Source organism: Somniosus microcephalus, chromosome 6 (assembly GCF_052327205.1).
Source record: "Somniosus microcephalus isolate GS21.2 chromosome 6, FLI_Smic_1.0, whole genome shotgun sequence".
Taxonomy (NCBI): Eukaryota; Metazoa; Chordata; class Chondrichthyes; order Squaliformes; family Somniosidae; genus Somniosus; species Somniosus microcephalus.
In genome coordinates, this window is record NC_140992.1 from 112,560,385 (window position 1) to 112,578,878 (window position 18,494).

The 18,494-nt window shown below is 47.1% G+C and overlaps 1 protein-coding gene across 2 annotated transcripts in view; it reads left to right on the top strand.

The window, feature by feature from the left end:
• The window catches only part of atg16l1 (ATG16 autophagy related 16-like 1 (S. cerevisiae)), a 59,453-nt gene extending 43,425 nt beyond the window's left edge, over positions 1-16,028 (top strand). For both annotated transcript variants that reach the window (XM_085990702.1, XM_085990703.1), the window contains 5 exons: positions 7,336-7,441; positions 8,469-8,618; positions 9,281-9,328; positions 10,770-10,871; positions 12,590-16,028. In XM_085990702.1, coding sequence (XP_085846828.1) covers positions 7,336-7,441; positions 8,469-8,618; positions 9,281-9,328; positions 10,770-10,871; positions 12,590-12,683 — 500 coding nt within the window. In that variant the 3' untranslated portion in view covers positions 12,684-16,028. The remainder of the gene's footprint in view (positions 1-7,335; positions 7,442-8,468; positions 8,619-9,280; positions 9,329-10,769; positions 10,872-12,589) is intronic.
• The last annotated feature ends 2,466 nt before the right edge of the window (positions 16,029-18,494 follow it).

Consider the following 18,494-nt stretch of genomic DNA (forward strand, 5'->3'; position numbering starts at 1 on the left):
CACCATTTCCCTACAAATTCTGATTTCTTTCAGTTCCTCCCTCTCATTAGTCCCTATGTTCCCTGACATCTCTGGGAGGTTATTTGTGTCCTCCTTTGTGAAGACGGAACCAAAATATGTATTTAATTGGCCTGCGATTTCTTTGTTCCCCATTATAAATTCCCCTGATTCTGACTCTAAGAGACCTACGCTTGACTTCACCAATCTTTTTCTCTTCACATATCTATAAAAGCTTTTACAGTCAGTTTTTATGTTCCCTGCAAGCTTACTTTCATAATCTATTTTCCCCCTCTTAATTAATTCCTTTGTCCTCCTTTGAATCCTAAACTGCTCCCAATCCTCAGGTTTGCTGCTTTTTTTGGCCAATTTATATGTCCTCTCTTTGGATCTTATGTTATCCCTAATTTCCCTTGTTAGCCACGGTTGAGTCACCTTTTTTGATTTATTTTTATGCCAAACTGGGATAAACAAATTCTGTAGTTCATCCATGCGATCTTTGAATGTTTGCCATTGCCTATCCACCGTCAACCCTTTGAGTGACATTCCCCAATCAATCCTACCCAACTCGCGTCTCATACCGTCATAGTTCCCTTTATTTAAATTCAGGACCTTAGTCTCTGAGTCAACTACTTCATTCTCCATCTTAATGAAGAATTCTATCATATTATGATCGCTCCGACCCAAGGGGCCTCGCACAACAAGATTGCTAATTAATCCTTTCTCATTGCATAATACCCAGTCTAAGATGGCCTGATCCCTAGTTGGTTCCTCGACATATTGGTCCAGGAAACCATCCCGTATACACTCCAGGAATTCCTCCTTCACAGTATTGTTACTAATTTGGTTAGCCCAATCTATATGTAGATTAAAGTCACCCATGATGACTACTGTACCCTTATTGCACGCTTCTCTAATTTCCCTTTTAATGCCACCCCCAACCTCTGCATTACTGTTTGGGGGTCTATACACCACTCCCACTAACGTATTCTGCCCTTTGGTATTTCTCAGTTCTACCCATGCAGATTCCACATCATCAGAGCTAATATCCTTCCTTTCAATTGTGTTAATCCCCTCTTTAACCAGCAATGCTACCCCACCTCATTTTCCTTTTTGCCTATCTTTCCTGAATATTGAATACCCCTGGATGTTGAGTTCCCAGCCTTGGTCCCCCTGGAGCCATGTTTCCGTAATCCCAATCATATCATATATTCATTTACCTCTATTTGCGCTGCTAATTGATCCACCTTATTACGAATGCTTCTTGCATTAAGACACAAAGCCTTCGGGCTTGTTTTTTTAACGCTCTTAGACCTTTTAGAATTATTATTTACTGTGGCCATGTTTGTTTTAAACCCTTGATTTCTCTGATTGCCACCTTTTGGTTTTTCTCCTTCCTGTCTTTTGCTTCTATCCTTGTTTCCCTTTCCTTTGTCTCCCTGCTCAGGTTCCCAACCCCCTGCCATTTTAGTTTAAACCCTCCCCCACAACACGAGCAAACACTCCCCCAAAGACATCGGTCCCGGTCCTGCCCAGGTGCAGACCGTCCGGTTTGTACTGGTTCCACCTCCTCCAGAACCGGTTCCAGTGTCCCAGGAATTTGAACCCCTCCCCCTTGCACCATTCCTCTAGCCACATATTCCTCTGAAATATCCTTCTATTTCTACTCTGACTAGCACGTGGCACTGGTAGCAATCCTGAGATTACTACCTTTTGAGGTCCTATTTTTTAATTCACCTCCTAACTCCCTATATTCAGCTTTTAGGACCTCATCCTGTTCTTTACCTATATCGTTGGTACCTATATGCACCACGACAACTGGCTGTTCACCCTCCCTTTCCAAAATTTTCTGCAGCTTCTCCGAGACATCCTTGACCCTTGCACCAGGGAGGCAACACACCATCCTGGAGTCTCGTTTGCTGCCGCAGAAACGCCTATCTATTCCCCTTACAATAGAATCCCCTATCACTATAGCTCTACCCCTCTTTTTTCCTCCCGTCCTGTGCAGCAGAACCACCCCTGGTGCCAGGAGGTTGGCTGCTGCTGCCTTCCCCTGTTAAGCCATCCCCCCCCAACAGTATCCAAAACGGTATAACTTCGAGAGGGGGATGACCCCAGGGGATTCCTGCCTGCGCCTAGTATTCTGCCTGATGGTCACCCATTCCCTTTCTGCCTGTGCAACCTTTACCTGCGGTGTGACCACCTCCCTAAACGTGCTATCCACGACTTCCTCAGCCTCGCGAATGCTCCAATATCTATCCATCCGCTGCTCCAGTGCCGCAATGCGGTCTGTCAGTAGCTTCAGCTGGACACACTTCCCGCACACATGGTCGTCAGGGACACAGGAAGTGTCCTGATTTCCCACATAGTGCAGGAGGAGCAAACTACGGGGCTGAGCTGTCCTGACATGACTTACCCTTTACTTCCTTTAAATTAAGTTACGTTTTTGGTTACCAGCAGTCCCCGCTACACCTCGGAGCTTAGAAACTATAAACCACAGAGTTTAAGTTTGGGGAAAAAAAAGGAGAAAGAGAAATACTCACCAACAAATCAGTTACCTGCTTTCTGGTGACGTCACACTTTGATTACTTTTTACCTCTCTCCCGCTGCTGAATTGGTAAGCCTCGCTCCTCACTCCACACCCAGGTCTGCCGCTGTGGTCGGGCCTCGCTCGCTGCTGCCGCTTTTAAGCCTCGCTGCTCGCTCCTCGCTCCACACCCAGGTCCGCCGCTGTGGTCGGGCCTCGCTCGCTGCTGCCGCCTTTAAGCCTCGCTGCTCGCTCCTCACTCCACACCCAGGTCTGCCGCTGTGGTCGGGCCTCGCTCGCTGCTGCCGCTTTTAAGCCTCGCTGCTCGCTCCTCACTCCACACCCAGGTCCGCCGCTGTGGTCGGGCCTCGCTCGCTGCTGCCGCCTTTAAGCCTCGCTGCTCGCTCCTCACTCCACACCCAGGTCTGCCGCTGTGGTCGGGCCTCGCTCGCTGCTGCCGCTTTTAAGCCTCGCTGCTCGCTCCTCACTCCACACCCAGGTCCGCCGCTGTGGTCGGGCCTCGCTCGCTGCTGCCACTTTTAAGGCTCGCTCCTCACTCCACACCCAGGTCTGCCGCTGTGGTCGGGCCTCGCTCGCTGCTGCCACTTTTAAGGCTCGCTCCTCTCTCCACACCCAGGTCCGCCGCTGTGGTCGGGCCTCACTCGCTGCTGCCGCTTTTTAAGCCTCGCTGCTCACTCCTCACTCCACACCCAGGTCCGCCGCTGTGGATAGAGAACTGGTTGGCAGATAGAAAGCAAAGAGTTGGAATAAACGGGTCGTTTTCCGAGTGGCAGGCAGTGACTAGTGGGGTACCGCAAGGATCGGTCCTCGGACCCCAGGTGTTCACAATATATATTAATGATCTGGACGAGGGAATTGGATGTAATATCTCCAAATTTGCAGACGACACAAAGCTGGGTGGGAGGGTATGCTGTGAGGCGGATGTCGTGAAACTCCAGTATGATTTGGACAGGTTGGGTGACTGGGCAGAAACATGGCAAATGCACTATAATGTGGATAAATGTGAGGTTATCCACTTTGGTGGCAAAAACAGGAAGGCTAATTATTATTTGAATGGCAATAGATTGGGAGAAGGGGAAGTGCAAAGAGACCTGGGTGTTCTTGTGCACCAGTTGCTGAAGGTAAGCATGCAGGTGCAGCAGGCGGTTAAGAAGGCAAATGGTATGTTGGCCTGCGTAGCAAGAGGTTTCGAGTACAGGAACAAGGATGTTTTGCTACAGTTGTACAGGGCCTTGGTGAGACCGCACCTTGAGTATTGTGTGCCGTTTTGGTCGCCTTATCTGAGGAAGGATGTTCTTGGCATGGAAGGAGTGCAGCGAAGATTCACCAGGCTGATACCTGGGATGGCAGGAATGACTTATGAGGAGAGATTGTGTCGATTGGGCTTATACTCACTGGAGTTTAGAAGATTGAGAGGGAATCTCATCGAAACCTATAAAATTCTGTCAGGCCTGGACAGACTAGATGCAGGAAGGATGTTCCCGATGTCCGGGGAGTCCAGAACCAGGGGACATAGTCTAAGGATAAGGGGTAAGCCATTTAGGACAGAGATGAGGAGGAATTTCTTCACCCAGAGAGTGGTGAACCTGTGGAATTCTCTGCCACAGAGGGCGGTGGAGGCCAGTTCATTAAATATATTCAAGAAGGAGTTGGATATATTTTTTAAGGCTAAAGGGATCAAGAGATATGGGGAGAAGGCAGGGACAGGGTACTGAATTTGGATGATCAGCCATGATCTCATTGAATGGTGGAGCGGGCTCGAGGGGCCAAATGGTCGTCTGCTGCTCCTATCTTCTATGTTTCTTACCAATCGGCTCCTTCCCTGGTTGTGATATCACTTTAGCGGTTTTGCAGTTGTTGTTTGACTGCTCTTGCTCTCGGACTCTTTCCTGGGTGTAAAGTAAGAACCAAATCCTACAGAGTGAAAAGTTAGGGAAAGCAAAGATGAAGCAAGGGAGCTCCTCTTCCACTCCTCACCCACCTAGCTCCCTCACTCACCCAACTCTCAGCACTCTATGCAAACCGCTCTCAGTGCAGATGGCACTGCGAAGCCTGTTTTTATAGGTCTAGTTTCCCTACTTAACTGCCTTCAGCTGCTCTGACTTATCGTCTGCCTTCGCCAGGGCTGCCGACTCCTTTCCGGCCACTGTCCTCGGCCTCCCGCTCTCTTTATCCTCTGCCTTCTCCGGGGCTCCTGACTCCCTTCAACCTCATTGAATTCTTTGAAGAGATAACAGAGAGTAGACAAGGGTAATGCAGTAGATGTAATTTATCTAGATTGCCAAAAGGCCTTCGATAATAATAGACTAATGAATAGGGTCAGAGAATGCAGAGTCAGGGGACAAGTAGCAGAATAGCTAGCTAGCTGGCTTCAAGTCACCGCAGAGAGTAGGGGTAAAGAGTAGTTATTCAGAGTGGCAGAAGATGGAAAGTCGGGTCACACAAGGATCACTGCTGGGACCAATGTTGTTCACAATTTACATTAATGATTTAGACTTTAGAATCAAAAACGCAATTTCTAAATTTAATTAATTTAATTTAATCATTTAATTTAATTTAATCAACCTTATTGTCATTGTTAGTGCACAAGTGCAGTACAACGAAATGTAGGCTTGCGGCTCCCGAGAGTGTACATTTAGATTAAGACATTTAAACATTCAACATTCATTTGACTTGTAACATTAACACAAACATAATAAAGTGCATTGGCAGATGTGCAGGCTTTAGAGTTTATTTGTGGAGTTCAGTAGGATGACAGCCCTGGGAAAGAAGCTGTTCCTAAATCTGGTCGTTCGGGTGCGAATGCATCTGTAGCGTCTCCCAGATGGCAGGAGGGCGAACAGACTGTGGCTGGGGTGGGTAGGGTCTTTGATGATGGTCCATGACCTCCGTAAACAGCGTTTCTGGTATATGTGCTCTATGGTCGGTAGCCGGGTGCCGGTAATGCGTTGGGCAGTTTTGACTACCCGCTGCAGGGCTTTCCGGTCATAGTAGCTACAGCTGCCATACCATACTGTGATACAGTTTGTCGGGATGCTCTCTATAATGCAGCGGTAAAAGTTAGAGAGGATCAGGGGTGACAGGTTACATCCCTTCAGCTTCCTTAGGAAATATAGGCGCTGCTGGGCCGCCTTCACCAGAGAGGATTTGCGGATGATACCAAATTGGTTTTGGGGGGGGGGGGGTTCATAGTCAATACTGAAGTGGAGTGCAACAAATTACAAGGAGATATTAAACTTGCAGAATGGGCATATAATTGGCAAATTAAGTTCAACACAAATGTGAGGTATTGCATTTTGGTAAGAAAAATAGGGAGGTCACATTACTTGGAAAATAAGAATCTAAATGGGGTAGAAGAGCAAAAGGATCTCCAAGTACAAATCACTGAAAGTAGCGACGCAGGTTAACAAGGTCATTAAAAAGCAAACCAAGCACTAGGGTTTATTTCTAGAAGGATAGAATTGAAAAGTAGAGAAGTTATGCTAAACTTGTATCGAACCTTGGTTAGACACCCTTGGAGTACTACGTACAGTTCTGGTCATCATATTATGTGAAAAGGATATAGCGGCATTAGAGAGGGTACAAAAAAGATTTACAAGGATGATCCCAGAAATGCAAGGGTATACCTATCGGGAAAGGATGAACAGGCTGGGCCTCTTTTCTCTTGAAAAGAGAAGGCCGAGGGTTGACCTAATAGATGTCTTTAAAATTATGAAAGATTTTGATAGAGTAGACGCAGAGAGAATGTTTCCACTTGTGGGGAAGAGCAAAACTAGAGGCCATCAATATAAGATAGTCACCAAGAAATCCAATAGGGAATTCAGAAGAAACCTCTTTACCCAGAGAGTGGTGAGAATGTGGAACTTGTTACCACAGGGAGTAGTTGAAGTGAATAGTATAGATGCATTTAAGGGGAAGCTAGATAAGCATATGAGGGGGAAGGGAATAGAGGGTTATGCTGATAGAGGTAAATGAGGAAAGACTGGAGGAGGCTTGAGTGGAGCATAAATGGTTGGGCCGACTGGCTTGTACCTGTGCCATATATACTACGTAAATACCCACTTGCACATCAAGTAGAGGGTTCATCAATGATTGGCAAATGCTTGTGAGCAACAGGTAGGGAGCCGGGTGAAAGTTAACAAATGCAGCACAATTGCTGAAGGAATTATTATTTCCATAAATCAAACGGCTGGAGGGGACAGTTGAAGACTACGTCCTACGTTTGGATCCAGCCTAGATTGACACAGGTTTTCCATGTTTGCTGGCTTGAAGTGTCCTAAGTGAAATGAATGGGAGCAGTCGCCACCAGTTTTGAGTGGGTATGGATCTGTAGTTCAAAAATGGACCTAATTTGACCCTAGTTGATATTCTCGCTGAGTCCACAGGACAGCTGGTACATGAGTGGTGCTCCTCCAGGGTTGGTGCTCAGGCACAGTGTTCTTGCCATGTACATGGAGCTTTCTTCTATATCTGACTTGTGCTGTACCCGGCCTGGGAGTGTTTGGGCTAGTATAGAGCAATCTTTACTTTATCTAACCCAGTCTGTGCCTAACTTGGGGATGCTTGATGTGGCAGTATAGAAGGAGCCGTACTCTGCAGCTGACCCTTGCTGTACCTAACCTGAGTGAGCTTGATGCTGACATGGGGAAGTGTTCTGTTCCCCAATACCTTGAGATGCACAAATATAACGCACAAGTCATTTGGAGAAAAAAAACAGAATAAGGCTCTTCAGGAACATTGCTCTGTCTTATTTCCATCTCTTTATTCAGTGTTGACCCTTTCTCTTCCAGGTATAAAGACCGTGTTTGCTGGTTCCAGCTGCAATGACATTGTTTGCACTGAGCAGTGTGTTATGAGCGGGCACTTTGACAAGAAGATTCGCTTCTGGGACATCAGGTGAGATGATCGTGATGGGTCTACCTCCAGAATCACTTAGTGTGCTTCTTGTAAATTTATCATATTATGCACTTAAATGCCACAAGGCAAAGTATTGTAACTGGACAGTTTACATGAAGGAGAAAAGTCTCGGGGGAGATATTATTCAAGATCCTTAAAGGAATAGACAGATTGAACCTTAGAATGTATTTAAGTTTCCCACAAACTAGAAGCCGGGCCACAGGCTAGAGTTTAGAATAAGGAAGGAGCACAAAGTTGTGCAGAGGTTGGTGAACGTGTGGAGAAAACGGCCCTTGGTGGGGGGGTTAGTGGACACAGATAGTCTGGATAATTTTAATGGCGATTTACATAATAACATAAGAAATAGGAGCAGGAGCAGGCCATACGACCCATCGAACCTGCTCCACTATTCAATAAGATCATGGTTGAACTTCTACATTAACTCCACTTTCCCACCCTATCCCCATATCTCTTGACTCCCTTAGTGCCCAAAAATCTATCAGTCTCAGTCTTGAATGTACTCATTGACTGAGCATCCAGAGCCCTCTGGGGTAGAGAATGCCAAAGATTCACAATCCTCTTTGTGAAGAAATTTCTCCTCATCTCAGTCTTAAATGGCCAAACCCCTATCCTGAGACAATGCCCACTAGTTCTAGACTCTCCAGCGAGGGGAAACGGCCTGTCTGCATCTACCCTGTCAAGCCCTCTAAGAATTTTATACGTTTCAATGAGATCACCTCACATTCTTCTAAACTCCAGTGAATATAGAGCCATTTAGATAGATATTTAAGGGACTGGGCAACTGAAATATTAGTTTTGGGACTGATGGCCTGCAGAGTCTCTTCCAGTTCTGTACTTTCCCATATACTGTAACTGAACACATTCTAACAATATGCACTTCACTACTGAATGGGACAGGGAGTGAGACATCAGGCTCCATAAATAACCTTCTACTGCTGGACCTCTACAATCCCGGGATTGTGTTATTTTATGTGCATTATATTATTTTGTTTCTACTCTGTCCCAGGACTGAGAGTATTGTGCGTGAGGTGGAACTGCAGGGCCGAATCACGGCACTCGATCTCAGCCCAGAGCGCACAGAACTACTGACCTGCTCCAGAGATGACTTGTTAAAGATCATTGACCTGCGCACAAATGTGACCAGACAGTCTTTCAGGTAATTGTACGGGGTGGCCCAGGCTTCAACTCTTCATACCTGGCAATTGGTGTCTGTTGTCCTGCTTATACCTGGGAATGATGATGAAAAACTGTTTACATTTAGGAATCACTGTTTGCTTCCATCTGTATATATTTAGGGATCAGTGTCCATATCACCGATGTTTACGTCTAGGAATTGGTGTCCCACTCTCTGACCCCTGTGCTTGATTGGTGTCCCACTCTCTGACCCCTGTGGTTGATTGGTGTCCCACTCTCTGACCCCTGTGGTTGATTGGTGTCCCACTCTCTGACCCCTGTGGTTGATTGGTGTCCCTCTGGCCCATGTGGTGATTGGTGTCCCTCTCTCTGGCCCATGTGGTGATTGGTGTCCCTCTCTCTGGCCCATGTGGTGATTGGTGTCCCTCTCTCTGGCCCATGTGGTGATTGGTGTCCCTCTCTCTGGCCCATGTGGTGATTGGTGTCCCTCTCTCTGGCCCATGTGGCGATTGGTGTCCCACTCTCTGGCCCATGTGGCGATTGGTGTCCCTCTCTCTGGCCCCTGTGGCGATTGGTGTTCCTCTCTCTGGCCCATGTGGCGATTGGTGTCCCTCTCTCTGGCCCATGTGGTGAATGTTGTCCCTCTCGCTGCTGTCTCTGACCCTGTACAATCTCTCTGCACAGTTCGCAAGGATTCAAGTGCGGATCAGATTGGACAAGAGTAACGTTCAGGTAATTAACTTCTAACTGGCATTGATCTGTGAACTAACAGATATTCATTGTGCTTTAGTGAAGGAAGAGGGGGTGGAGGATGCAGCGCTGCACACACCAGGTGTGTCAGATCGGGTCACACTGCGCAGCTTCAGGTGCGTCAGGTCAACTGTGTGACTGGTCACAGTGGAGGATTTGATTTAGGGGAGGTTTGTTTTTTAAATTTTCCAGCATGGGTGTCACCTTGAAATATTGACACTCCCACAAATCCCTTATCCTTGAACTTCTACCACTGTGTCAGAGCAACATTAACGAAAGAGAATCTCTCAAATTTGCATCAGTGTTGGATTATCAAGTGCACTGACCTTGTTATAACCTAGAAGCCTCACCATTTGAAAGTTAAAGGCTGCTTCACATTACATTAAATATCTTCTGCTCCTGATGATGAGAGCATTGAATGACAGCCCTTGGTTTAGATGATCCATTGCTCCTAACATTGAAAGCACCAGTGGTGCTTCACTTCCTACCTCCAACACAAACTGATAGCTGGTTGCAAAGCTAAACGGGCCCCACTGGCATCTGAGCCTTCCGCCAACCTGGCCAAGTAGGGATGTACTTGGAATGCCTGCACAGGCATTCCAACAACTTGGGAAGGTGGTCAGAACCACTAGGACAGGTAGAGTTGGTTTTAACTTTTCTTGTTGCTATTATAAAGGAAATTAATAATTTAGCGACAATTAATGGAAGTAGGTTGAGCTGGTTACGGTAATGTAACGGCGTCATCAAACACGTGGAATTTTCAGATGTGCGTCTGAGCTGGAGATTCCTAGCCCATTGTTGAGTGTCGGGCTGGTGATTGATGGATCCTTGCAGAGTATAAGACAGCCTGCCAGCTGAACACCAGGAACACAAGCCCATTATTTTAATTCTTGGAAGTGGGCAGCGTTGGCAAATGTTGCTGGGCCACTTCAGAGGGCAGTTAAGAGTTAACCATGTTGGTGTGGGACTGGAGTCACATATAAGCCAGACCGGGTAAGGACGGCAGGTTTCCTTCTCTAAAAGACATTAGTGAACCAGTTGTGTTTTTACATGGCTTCTGGTCAGTTTTACTTATACCAGCTTTTTATTTCTGAATTCAAATTCTCAAACTGCAGTGGTGGGATTTGAACTCGTGTTCTCTGGATTACTAGTCCAGTAACATAACCGTTACACCACCATACCCCTTGGCTGTTAAATCTTCCTGAGGCTTTCATTATAAGACAGCCCATCAGCAAAAGTAACAACCATGTTACTGCTCCTCAAATTGCGTGATACAATCAGCAGAGCCTCTCAAGTGTCACTCTCAGTTTCGCTCATTAACCCTGCAGTGTGGCATTGCCCTGGAACACAAGTTGCACGCAGTATGTTAAAGAGTCACCAGCCCTCTGAAATCACTCATCACCAATTCACTCTCTTTTTCCAGCCCGGATGGGAAGTTTGTGGCTGCCGGGTCTTCAGATGGGACACTTTATGTGTGGAGCGTTGAATCTGGGAAGACAGAAAGAACTCTGGGAAAGCACCACAGGTTTGTCACAGACTGGCCGCTGAGGTTGTGTTGGGATAGGTGTTTGTAACGCTGTGTTCACCTGTTGAAGTGCGTACTTGACTGAGGGATCTTTCACCGCCCTCAAGCGGATTGTTGGGAGACCTGTCAATGCCCTCGAGCGGTGTGTTGAGGGCACTCGCTGCCCTCGAGCGGCGTGTTGAGCGGCACTCGCTGCCCTCGAGCGGCGTGTTGAGCGGCACTCGCTGCCCTCGAGCGGCGTGTTGAGCTGCACTCTCTGCCCTCGAGCGGTTTGTAAGGACCCACTTCAGGCTGCCATAAGTTCAGCTGTTCAAAGTGTGCATTCTGCACCATTTTATTTGTGTTCCACTCCTCGCCTGAAGATGCTGCCTTTTGCTGGGGAGCGGTGCTACAGACCTGGCAGTGTGCCAGTAACTTGCCCAAGTGGCCATTCTTCATGCATAGGCCTAGACTGCGAGTGTCTAATAGACCATGAGGGGCATCACAGCTGACCCCAATCCTGTCCACACCTGAGGTGCTCAGACAGGCACTCACCAACGGGAGTCTGTGGATATTGGTTCAGAGGTGGAATCCAGGCTGATATTTGAGGACTAGTCTTCCAAGTTCCATCAGAGAGCTAGAGTAGCTAACAGTGCCCGGGAGTACTGTGGGCCTGCCTGGTTCAGGTGTAGGATTACTGAGTCTGCCATGGGGTTGACATGGTTCCTGATCTTCCAGCGCCAGGTGTGCCATGTTGGAGCTAGCTGAACCCAAAGATACCCCCTTTACTCGTATCTTCCCCTCTCCCCCAAAGGAGGATAGTCATCAGGCCACAAATCCAGGTCCTAGGAGAGTGGTGTTTGACAAAAAAAATCTGTTTATTTGCTCGATTCACCCTGCACCAAAAAAAGTACCATCTAAAGGCACTGTGCAGCAACATCACTGGCCAGACAACGACGGCAGAGAGTGGATTTCTCCTTGTGCTTTTCGTCTCTCTGTCTAATTAATTGAGCTGTTTCCTGTAGAGCAGATTGAGCTGCAGATTTTCGAAGTGCAGTTTTCCCCTCTTCAGGTCCCAAATTGTGCTAGCTTAGCTCCTTTAGTAACATACAGACCTCCTGAGCCAGAAGGTCATGGGTCCAAGCCCCAATTCAGGACTTGTGACCCGAATCTAGGCCGACACTCGAGCAGTACTGAGGGAGTGCTCTGTTAAACTGAAGCCCTGTCTACCTGTTCAGGTGGCACTATTGAAGGAAGAGCAAGGGGTTCTCCTGGTGACCTGGCCATCTCAATTAGTTCCACCAAAGCAGTTCACTAGTCACTCATCTTGTTTGCTGTTTGTGGGATCTTGCTATGCAAATTAGCTGTTGCATTTACCTACATAAAATTGACTCTCTTTTAAATAATTAATTGCCTGTGAAGCGCTTTGGGACTTTCTGAAGTCGTGAAAGGCACTACAGAATTGCAATTTCTCTCCTTTTTTGTTCCTTTTTAAGTGCCAGTTTTCCAGGTATCCTCCCTCGCTCGCCTGAAGATATTTGGGGAAATTTAACAAGTAAATACACCTGACACTTGGAGCAAGTTGGGATACGGGCAGTAGAGTTTTGGATGCGTTCAGGTTTACGGAGGGCACAAGGTGGGAGGCAAGCCAGCACAGCGTGTGTGTTGCGAGTGGTGATAGTGCTAAACAGAATCGCTGATCCTTTCTCGTACTTTTTTGTCCTCCTTCTCCGGTTCAGTTCCTCCGTAAATGCAGTGTCGTGGTCGCCGTCTGGAGAGCACGTGATCAGTGTGGACAAAGGAAGCCGCGTGGTACTTTGGTCAGAGGCTTGATTTAATGTAACCGCAAGACGGCCGGGCGGTGCCCTTGTACACAATGCACCTTCCAGCCGCACGCAGGAGATTGGCCCGTAGTGCGCTCCTGAACTACAGCGCGCGGCGTGGCAGAGCGAGCCCCCTCCCGTATATCCGGGCCGCCAGAAGGGCATTCAGACAACGCGATGGTGAACTTTTGTACATTTACAATCATTCACGAGAAGCACGCTCTCCACCTGCTGGAGTATATCGCTTTAGGAACTATGCGCAGGATCTGTGCTGTGTACCAGCTGCTGTGATCGACTTCGGGACGTGGAGCCATCCTACTTGACCTGGGTTAGCCATCTAAGGTGCCCGGCTGTTTACTATGCCCACTGCTTCCGTTTTGTTGTTGCCACGTCAATGACGGGGATAACAGGCATAATGTGTCTGCTTTACCACCTTTCCTTCCCCCTCCCCCAGACCTGGATAAGTATGTCAGTCTTTATTTCTTTGGAAGACATGGGAAAAGGATGTTCCAATAGTCTGGAGTGGTTACAGATGGTGTAAGTTTAAGTTCCTCTGTTGGTGAAGTAGCTTGAAGTGATGGATAGATGTGTTGTAGTGATGGTGGAGGGGTGTTGTTGTGTGGTTTGTCTTTTCTGTGAGGAAGCTGTAAACCATGTGTGAGAATGTTCCCCAGGCATTTTTTCATTTGTTCTTTGGATGTGGGCAATACTGGAAAGGCCGCATTTATTGCCCGTCACCAATTGCCCTTAGCCTTGAATCGTGGCATCCCCTTGTGGTGATTGTGTTCCCACAGTGGTGGTAAGCAGGGGGCATGAGCCACCCATCAGTAATTCCAACAAGTGGGGAATCTGGGCACAATGACACTGGTAGCAGAGCTACACAATCACAATCAAAGTGGAGGGGCGAAAGCTGCGTTTAAAGTAAACGAACACAAACTTCAAACAGCACCTGTTATAGGTACATAGTCTGCCACATATAAAACAAACTTGAGGTAGGCGTCTTTATAATTTCATGCGGCTAATGCTCAGATCTAAGCTTCTATTGAACTATGTAATCCACACCAGTACCACCTCTCATTACTAACAGCCTATGTCACACCGAAGAGGAACCAGCAATACGTCCTGTTACCGAGTAGTGTTTCCATTATTGAGCAGCAAGAGCCTGGCTAGCAGGGTGTCCGTTTTATCACGGCTGCAGATTGTGCTTTGTAAAGTTGCCCTTCGGTATCTGAGAGAGGAAGCATGAGCTCGTTGGTCACTATAGACCCTTAGTCACAACCGACACAATTGCTGGAGACTAGATTGTAGTCTGTTGTGATGTGGGCTTCTGGGATCTGGGTTCAAATCCGGTCCTGACCAATGGGGTGAGAGCTGGTCGTATGGGTCTTGTATAGAATGGCACTTGTAGCTCAGCTCCTTTTGGCTATGAGGCCACAGCAGAACATTTCCCACAATTTGCACTAAATTGACAGTCAGGCTGAGAGATACCTGATGTGAGACATGGAAAAACTTCTCAGCAGTCAGGGTCATCCATCTCCGGTTTGGGGGGATCATTTTGTTTATATCTAACCCGTGCTGTACCTGACCCAGGAGTGCTTGGTGGAAAAATATAGAGGGAGCTTTACTCTAACTCAAGTGGTATCTGACCTGGGAGTATTTGTTGGGACCTTGCAGAGGAAGCGTTATTGTGCATCTAACCCAAGTTGTATGTGATCTTGGAATGCTTGATGGGGCACTGTGGAGGGAGCCGTACTATGTATCTAACCTGAGGTTGCTTGTTGCGACAGTGTAGCTTTACTCTGTCTGGCCCGTGCCGAAACCCAAGCTGGGTCAGGTACACAGTTTAAATATAGAATAAATCTCCCTTTGTTCTAGTGTGTCTCAGCTGCAGCCTCGGTGTGTGCTAACTGCACCATTGGAGGAATGTTTGTGCTGGGCCCAATTCTCATCAGGAACTGAGACTGCAAACTCACTTCACGAATTTAAAGTTTTTTTAAAAACAAGGCAAACTTTCAACTTTTCATCCCATCAGGCCTGTTGGATTTGGACTCGGGTTGGTGAAGGCCAGTAGCTAATCCACTGCACCCTCCAGTCCCTCATTACTGGCTTTTTATATATACAGGAAACTTTCGATTTACCGGCACCTAAATAACCAGAAATCTCGGTTAACCGGCAAAATTCAGGAGTAGGTTCAGGTAAGTTTTACTTCATATTGTACTTGCCTTCCTCCATCTGTTGCTGTACAAGGGTGTGGCTGCAGCTGTTGCTAAGCTACAGAGACGCTTGGAACTTGTGGCCATTGTTCTGAACCTGTTGCTAAGCAACAGGGTTTGTTGCTTTATACAGAGCTCTCCGCTCTCCCTATCTTTTACTATAGCTTTCGGTTATCCGGAATTTTTGATGAACCGGCACCACGGCCGGATTTAAAAAAAAGTTTCCTGTATACAAATGAATCAAAATAAAACCTTCAACAACAATCCCCATATATTGTTCACCAGAGGAGCCTCTAACTGCCAGCTCTTTGCTGCTTGACAATCACAGTGAGCTTTGGCAGTGCTATGGGGCTGTTCAGTCTGTGGACATCAGCCAGGTCACTCTGTTCCACGTGTAAAAATGCTCATATCAAACAATGTTTGATTCTAGTTTCTGGTCCCACCTTTGTTGCATTGCAAGCATAACATTTCCGCCTGTTAAGAGGTAACCCTGCTGAGATCGGGGCTGGGGGTGTAGTATGTTCGTTAACGCAACGGACTTGCCCTCTGGAGGTCAAGGTTTCACACCTTTCCCTCATGGCTGCACATTAGATGTTCAAACATCAGAAATTCATCATTTACTACTGATCTGCGTGGGGGAAGAGTCCTCAGATTTGTTACGGTTGCCCTTTGCTCGGACTGCCTGTTGTCAGTGCGGCCCACTCAGAGTTGGGAAGAAAGCAGACAAGTGTCTCCTGCCGTAGCTGAACCCACAGATCCAATACCTTCCTTGGCTGCTACAGTTTTACCAAATGCGCTGTTAAGAAATTGCTTGCGCTGTGACTGCAGACAGATTCATGCTCCTGTCTTGGGGTAGAGAGCAATGATGGCAGGATCTGACCTTTGTTCTGTGTGCATAGTTAAGTGGCATGTTCCAATTACCTCATTTGTATCGATGCTTTGAGTGCTCTCCACAAAGTCTTATTTGCACTTTATTTTTTTTCTGAAGAGCGTGGCATTGTAACTGCCTCGTCGCCTGGCTGAGATTCAGCTCACTCGTCGTGGCTGCATCCCATGTAATCACCACCGACTTGCTCTGTAAATCTGCCAGTGCTGCTTCATTACTGGTTTTTAAAAAAAAATAAAGTGAATTCTAAAAGCTGCACCCGTGTCAAGTTCTGAATCGCCACCTCTCCAGTACAGCTTCAACTGATGTTTACACCTGCAGTTTTTTTTTTTTTAATTTGGGTATAAATGTTTGAAACAGTTCAAGGGTAAAGCTGTTTTTAAATTGTCTGCAGAGCTCCTTGCTCACCCCTCTCTCCACCCCCCCGGGCCTTAATGGCTCAGTTGTTATAAGCTCCACCCAGTGTGGTACTAAACCACAAAGCGCAGTAGAGCATGGTTTTGGTGTGGTACTGAGCCACATCATAGAATCATACAGTACAGAAGGCTGCCATTCAGCCATCGTGGCCTGGGCCGTGCAGCGGGCGTGTGTGGATTTTACACCCTGTCTATGCTGAAGTAGCTGGTGTCAGCTGAATAACCAGTTCTGACACTGCCATTGGCCATAGTACCTTGTGGAGGGAATCTCAGTTCTTGATCATTACCTAGTGACCCCCCCTGCTGGGGAGAGAGAGAACAGAAATGGATGTTATACTCCTCATGTTTGAATAACTTGCCAAGACTCATCACCTAGGCTCATATTGGGACTGGCCACTTGGGGGAGTCGTGGAATGTTCTAGCACCGATTGGGCCTTTTGGTCATCAAGTCTGGGTTGGTGTCTTTCTCCATGAGGCTCCTAGTCTAATCCCACTCCCCTGTTTGTTTCCCGTACACTTTAGTGTTAACCTAGTCTAATCCCACTCCCCTGTTTGTTTCCCGTACACTTTAGTGTTAACCTAGTCTAATCCCACTCCCCTGTTTGTTTCCCATACACTTTAGTGTTAACCTAGTCTAATCCCACTCCCCTGTTTGTTTCCCGTACACTTTAGTGTTAACCTAGCCTAATCCCACTCTTGTTGCCCTACCCTTTGATACTCTTTTTTCAAACAACTATCTAATCTCATTGTGATGAGGCCCAAGTAGCATGTTATTAAGTGTCAGACTTGGCTTAGTGAAAGCACACTCGCCTCAGATCAACAGGTCATGGGCCAAAGCCCCATGCTAAAGACTTGAGCACTCAGCTGACACTTCAGAAGTGCCACCTTTCACATGAGACGTTAAACCGAGGCCCAGTCTACTCTCGGATGAATGTAAAAGATCCCATAGCCCTATTCAAAGAAGAGCAAGGGCGCTTTCCTGGTGTTTTGGCCAATATTGCTGGTGTAGCATGAAGGAGGTTACAGAGATAGGGAGGGATGAGGCCACGACTGGATTTAAACACAAGAATGAGCAGGATTTGGTGCTGGACAGAATATGGGCAGCAGAGTTTTGGATGAACTGAAGTTTATAGAGAAGAGTCTGACCAGGAGAGCATTGCAATAGTTGAGAGGTGACAACGACATGGATGGATGAAGCAGCAGATATGCTGAGGTGTGGGGGCGTAGGCATGTGATGTTATGGAGGTGGAAGTAGGCAGTCTGTGTTGGAGACCATACGAGGTCGGAAGCGCAGCTTGAGTTGAGATGGGCACTGAAGTTGCAGTCTGGTTCAGGTAGGGTTTTTGAATGAGCTGAAAATAAAAACCTGACCTAATAAGTATTTTGTAAAATGAAATCCATTTTTCCACTCCTTGCCTCCAAATGTGGAGATACCCAATCGGCGGCTCCTCTCCTACATGGTGCTGTCAGCACATCCCATCTGTTCTTTAACTCTAACTCTAGGGTCCTGCAGTGTGAGCCTTGATGAAGTTATTAAAAATTTCAAACAACTTTTTATATTTGGCAAAGTAACCGTCAGAACTGGAGCCCCCATCCCCCCTGCCACTTGCACATCTCACACCTGGGATTGCCTGATACTCCCCATCTTCCTACTTGTCTTCCAGTCGCTTTATTTCTGTTCTGCCACTGTCTGGTATCTGGCTCCCTCCATGTATTTTGTATTTTGCACCATGCCTCCCTGCCTCCATCCCCTCCCCTATCCTTTACAATGCACCTCTCTGTCTAATCCCAATGTCCTTTACATCCTATCTCTCTGCAGCTGCCACTCGCCTTTCTCCATTCAAGACTGACTCCCTCTCCTCTGCACATTTTCTCTCGGACTGTTCATTGTAACTCCTCATTACTGCAACTTTACAATTGCCAATACCCATAGTGCCGGGCAGAACCAAGGTTGAAAAGAGATGAGATAAGCCAGGAAGTAGTGAGTAGCTCGGGATGATTGAAGAAGGAAGAGAGTTCCACAGGTTGGAGACCCTGGGAACAAATGAGTTGGAGTAGGATGCAGTGAAATGAGTCTTGATTTCAACACGGGGAAGGGGAAGCATAGTAGGAGGAACAGGGGGAAAGTTTAGAGGAGCACTGAGTTGTAGTAGCATTGATAAAATAAAAGAGAAAGTTTGCGCTGGGGAGTGGAGGGAAGCCCAACACTTCCAGCTCCTTTCAGCTTTGCTTATATCTATGTTTATAGTTGTCAGGACTTTCTGTTCTCATTTCTAATGGGCCAAATGATGAGTTCAAATGATTCC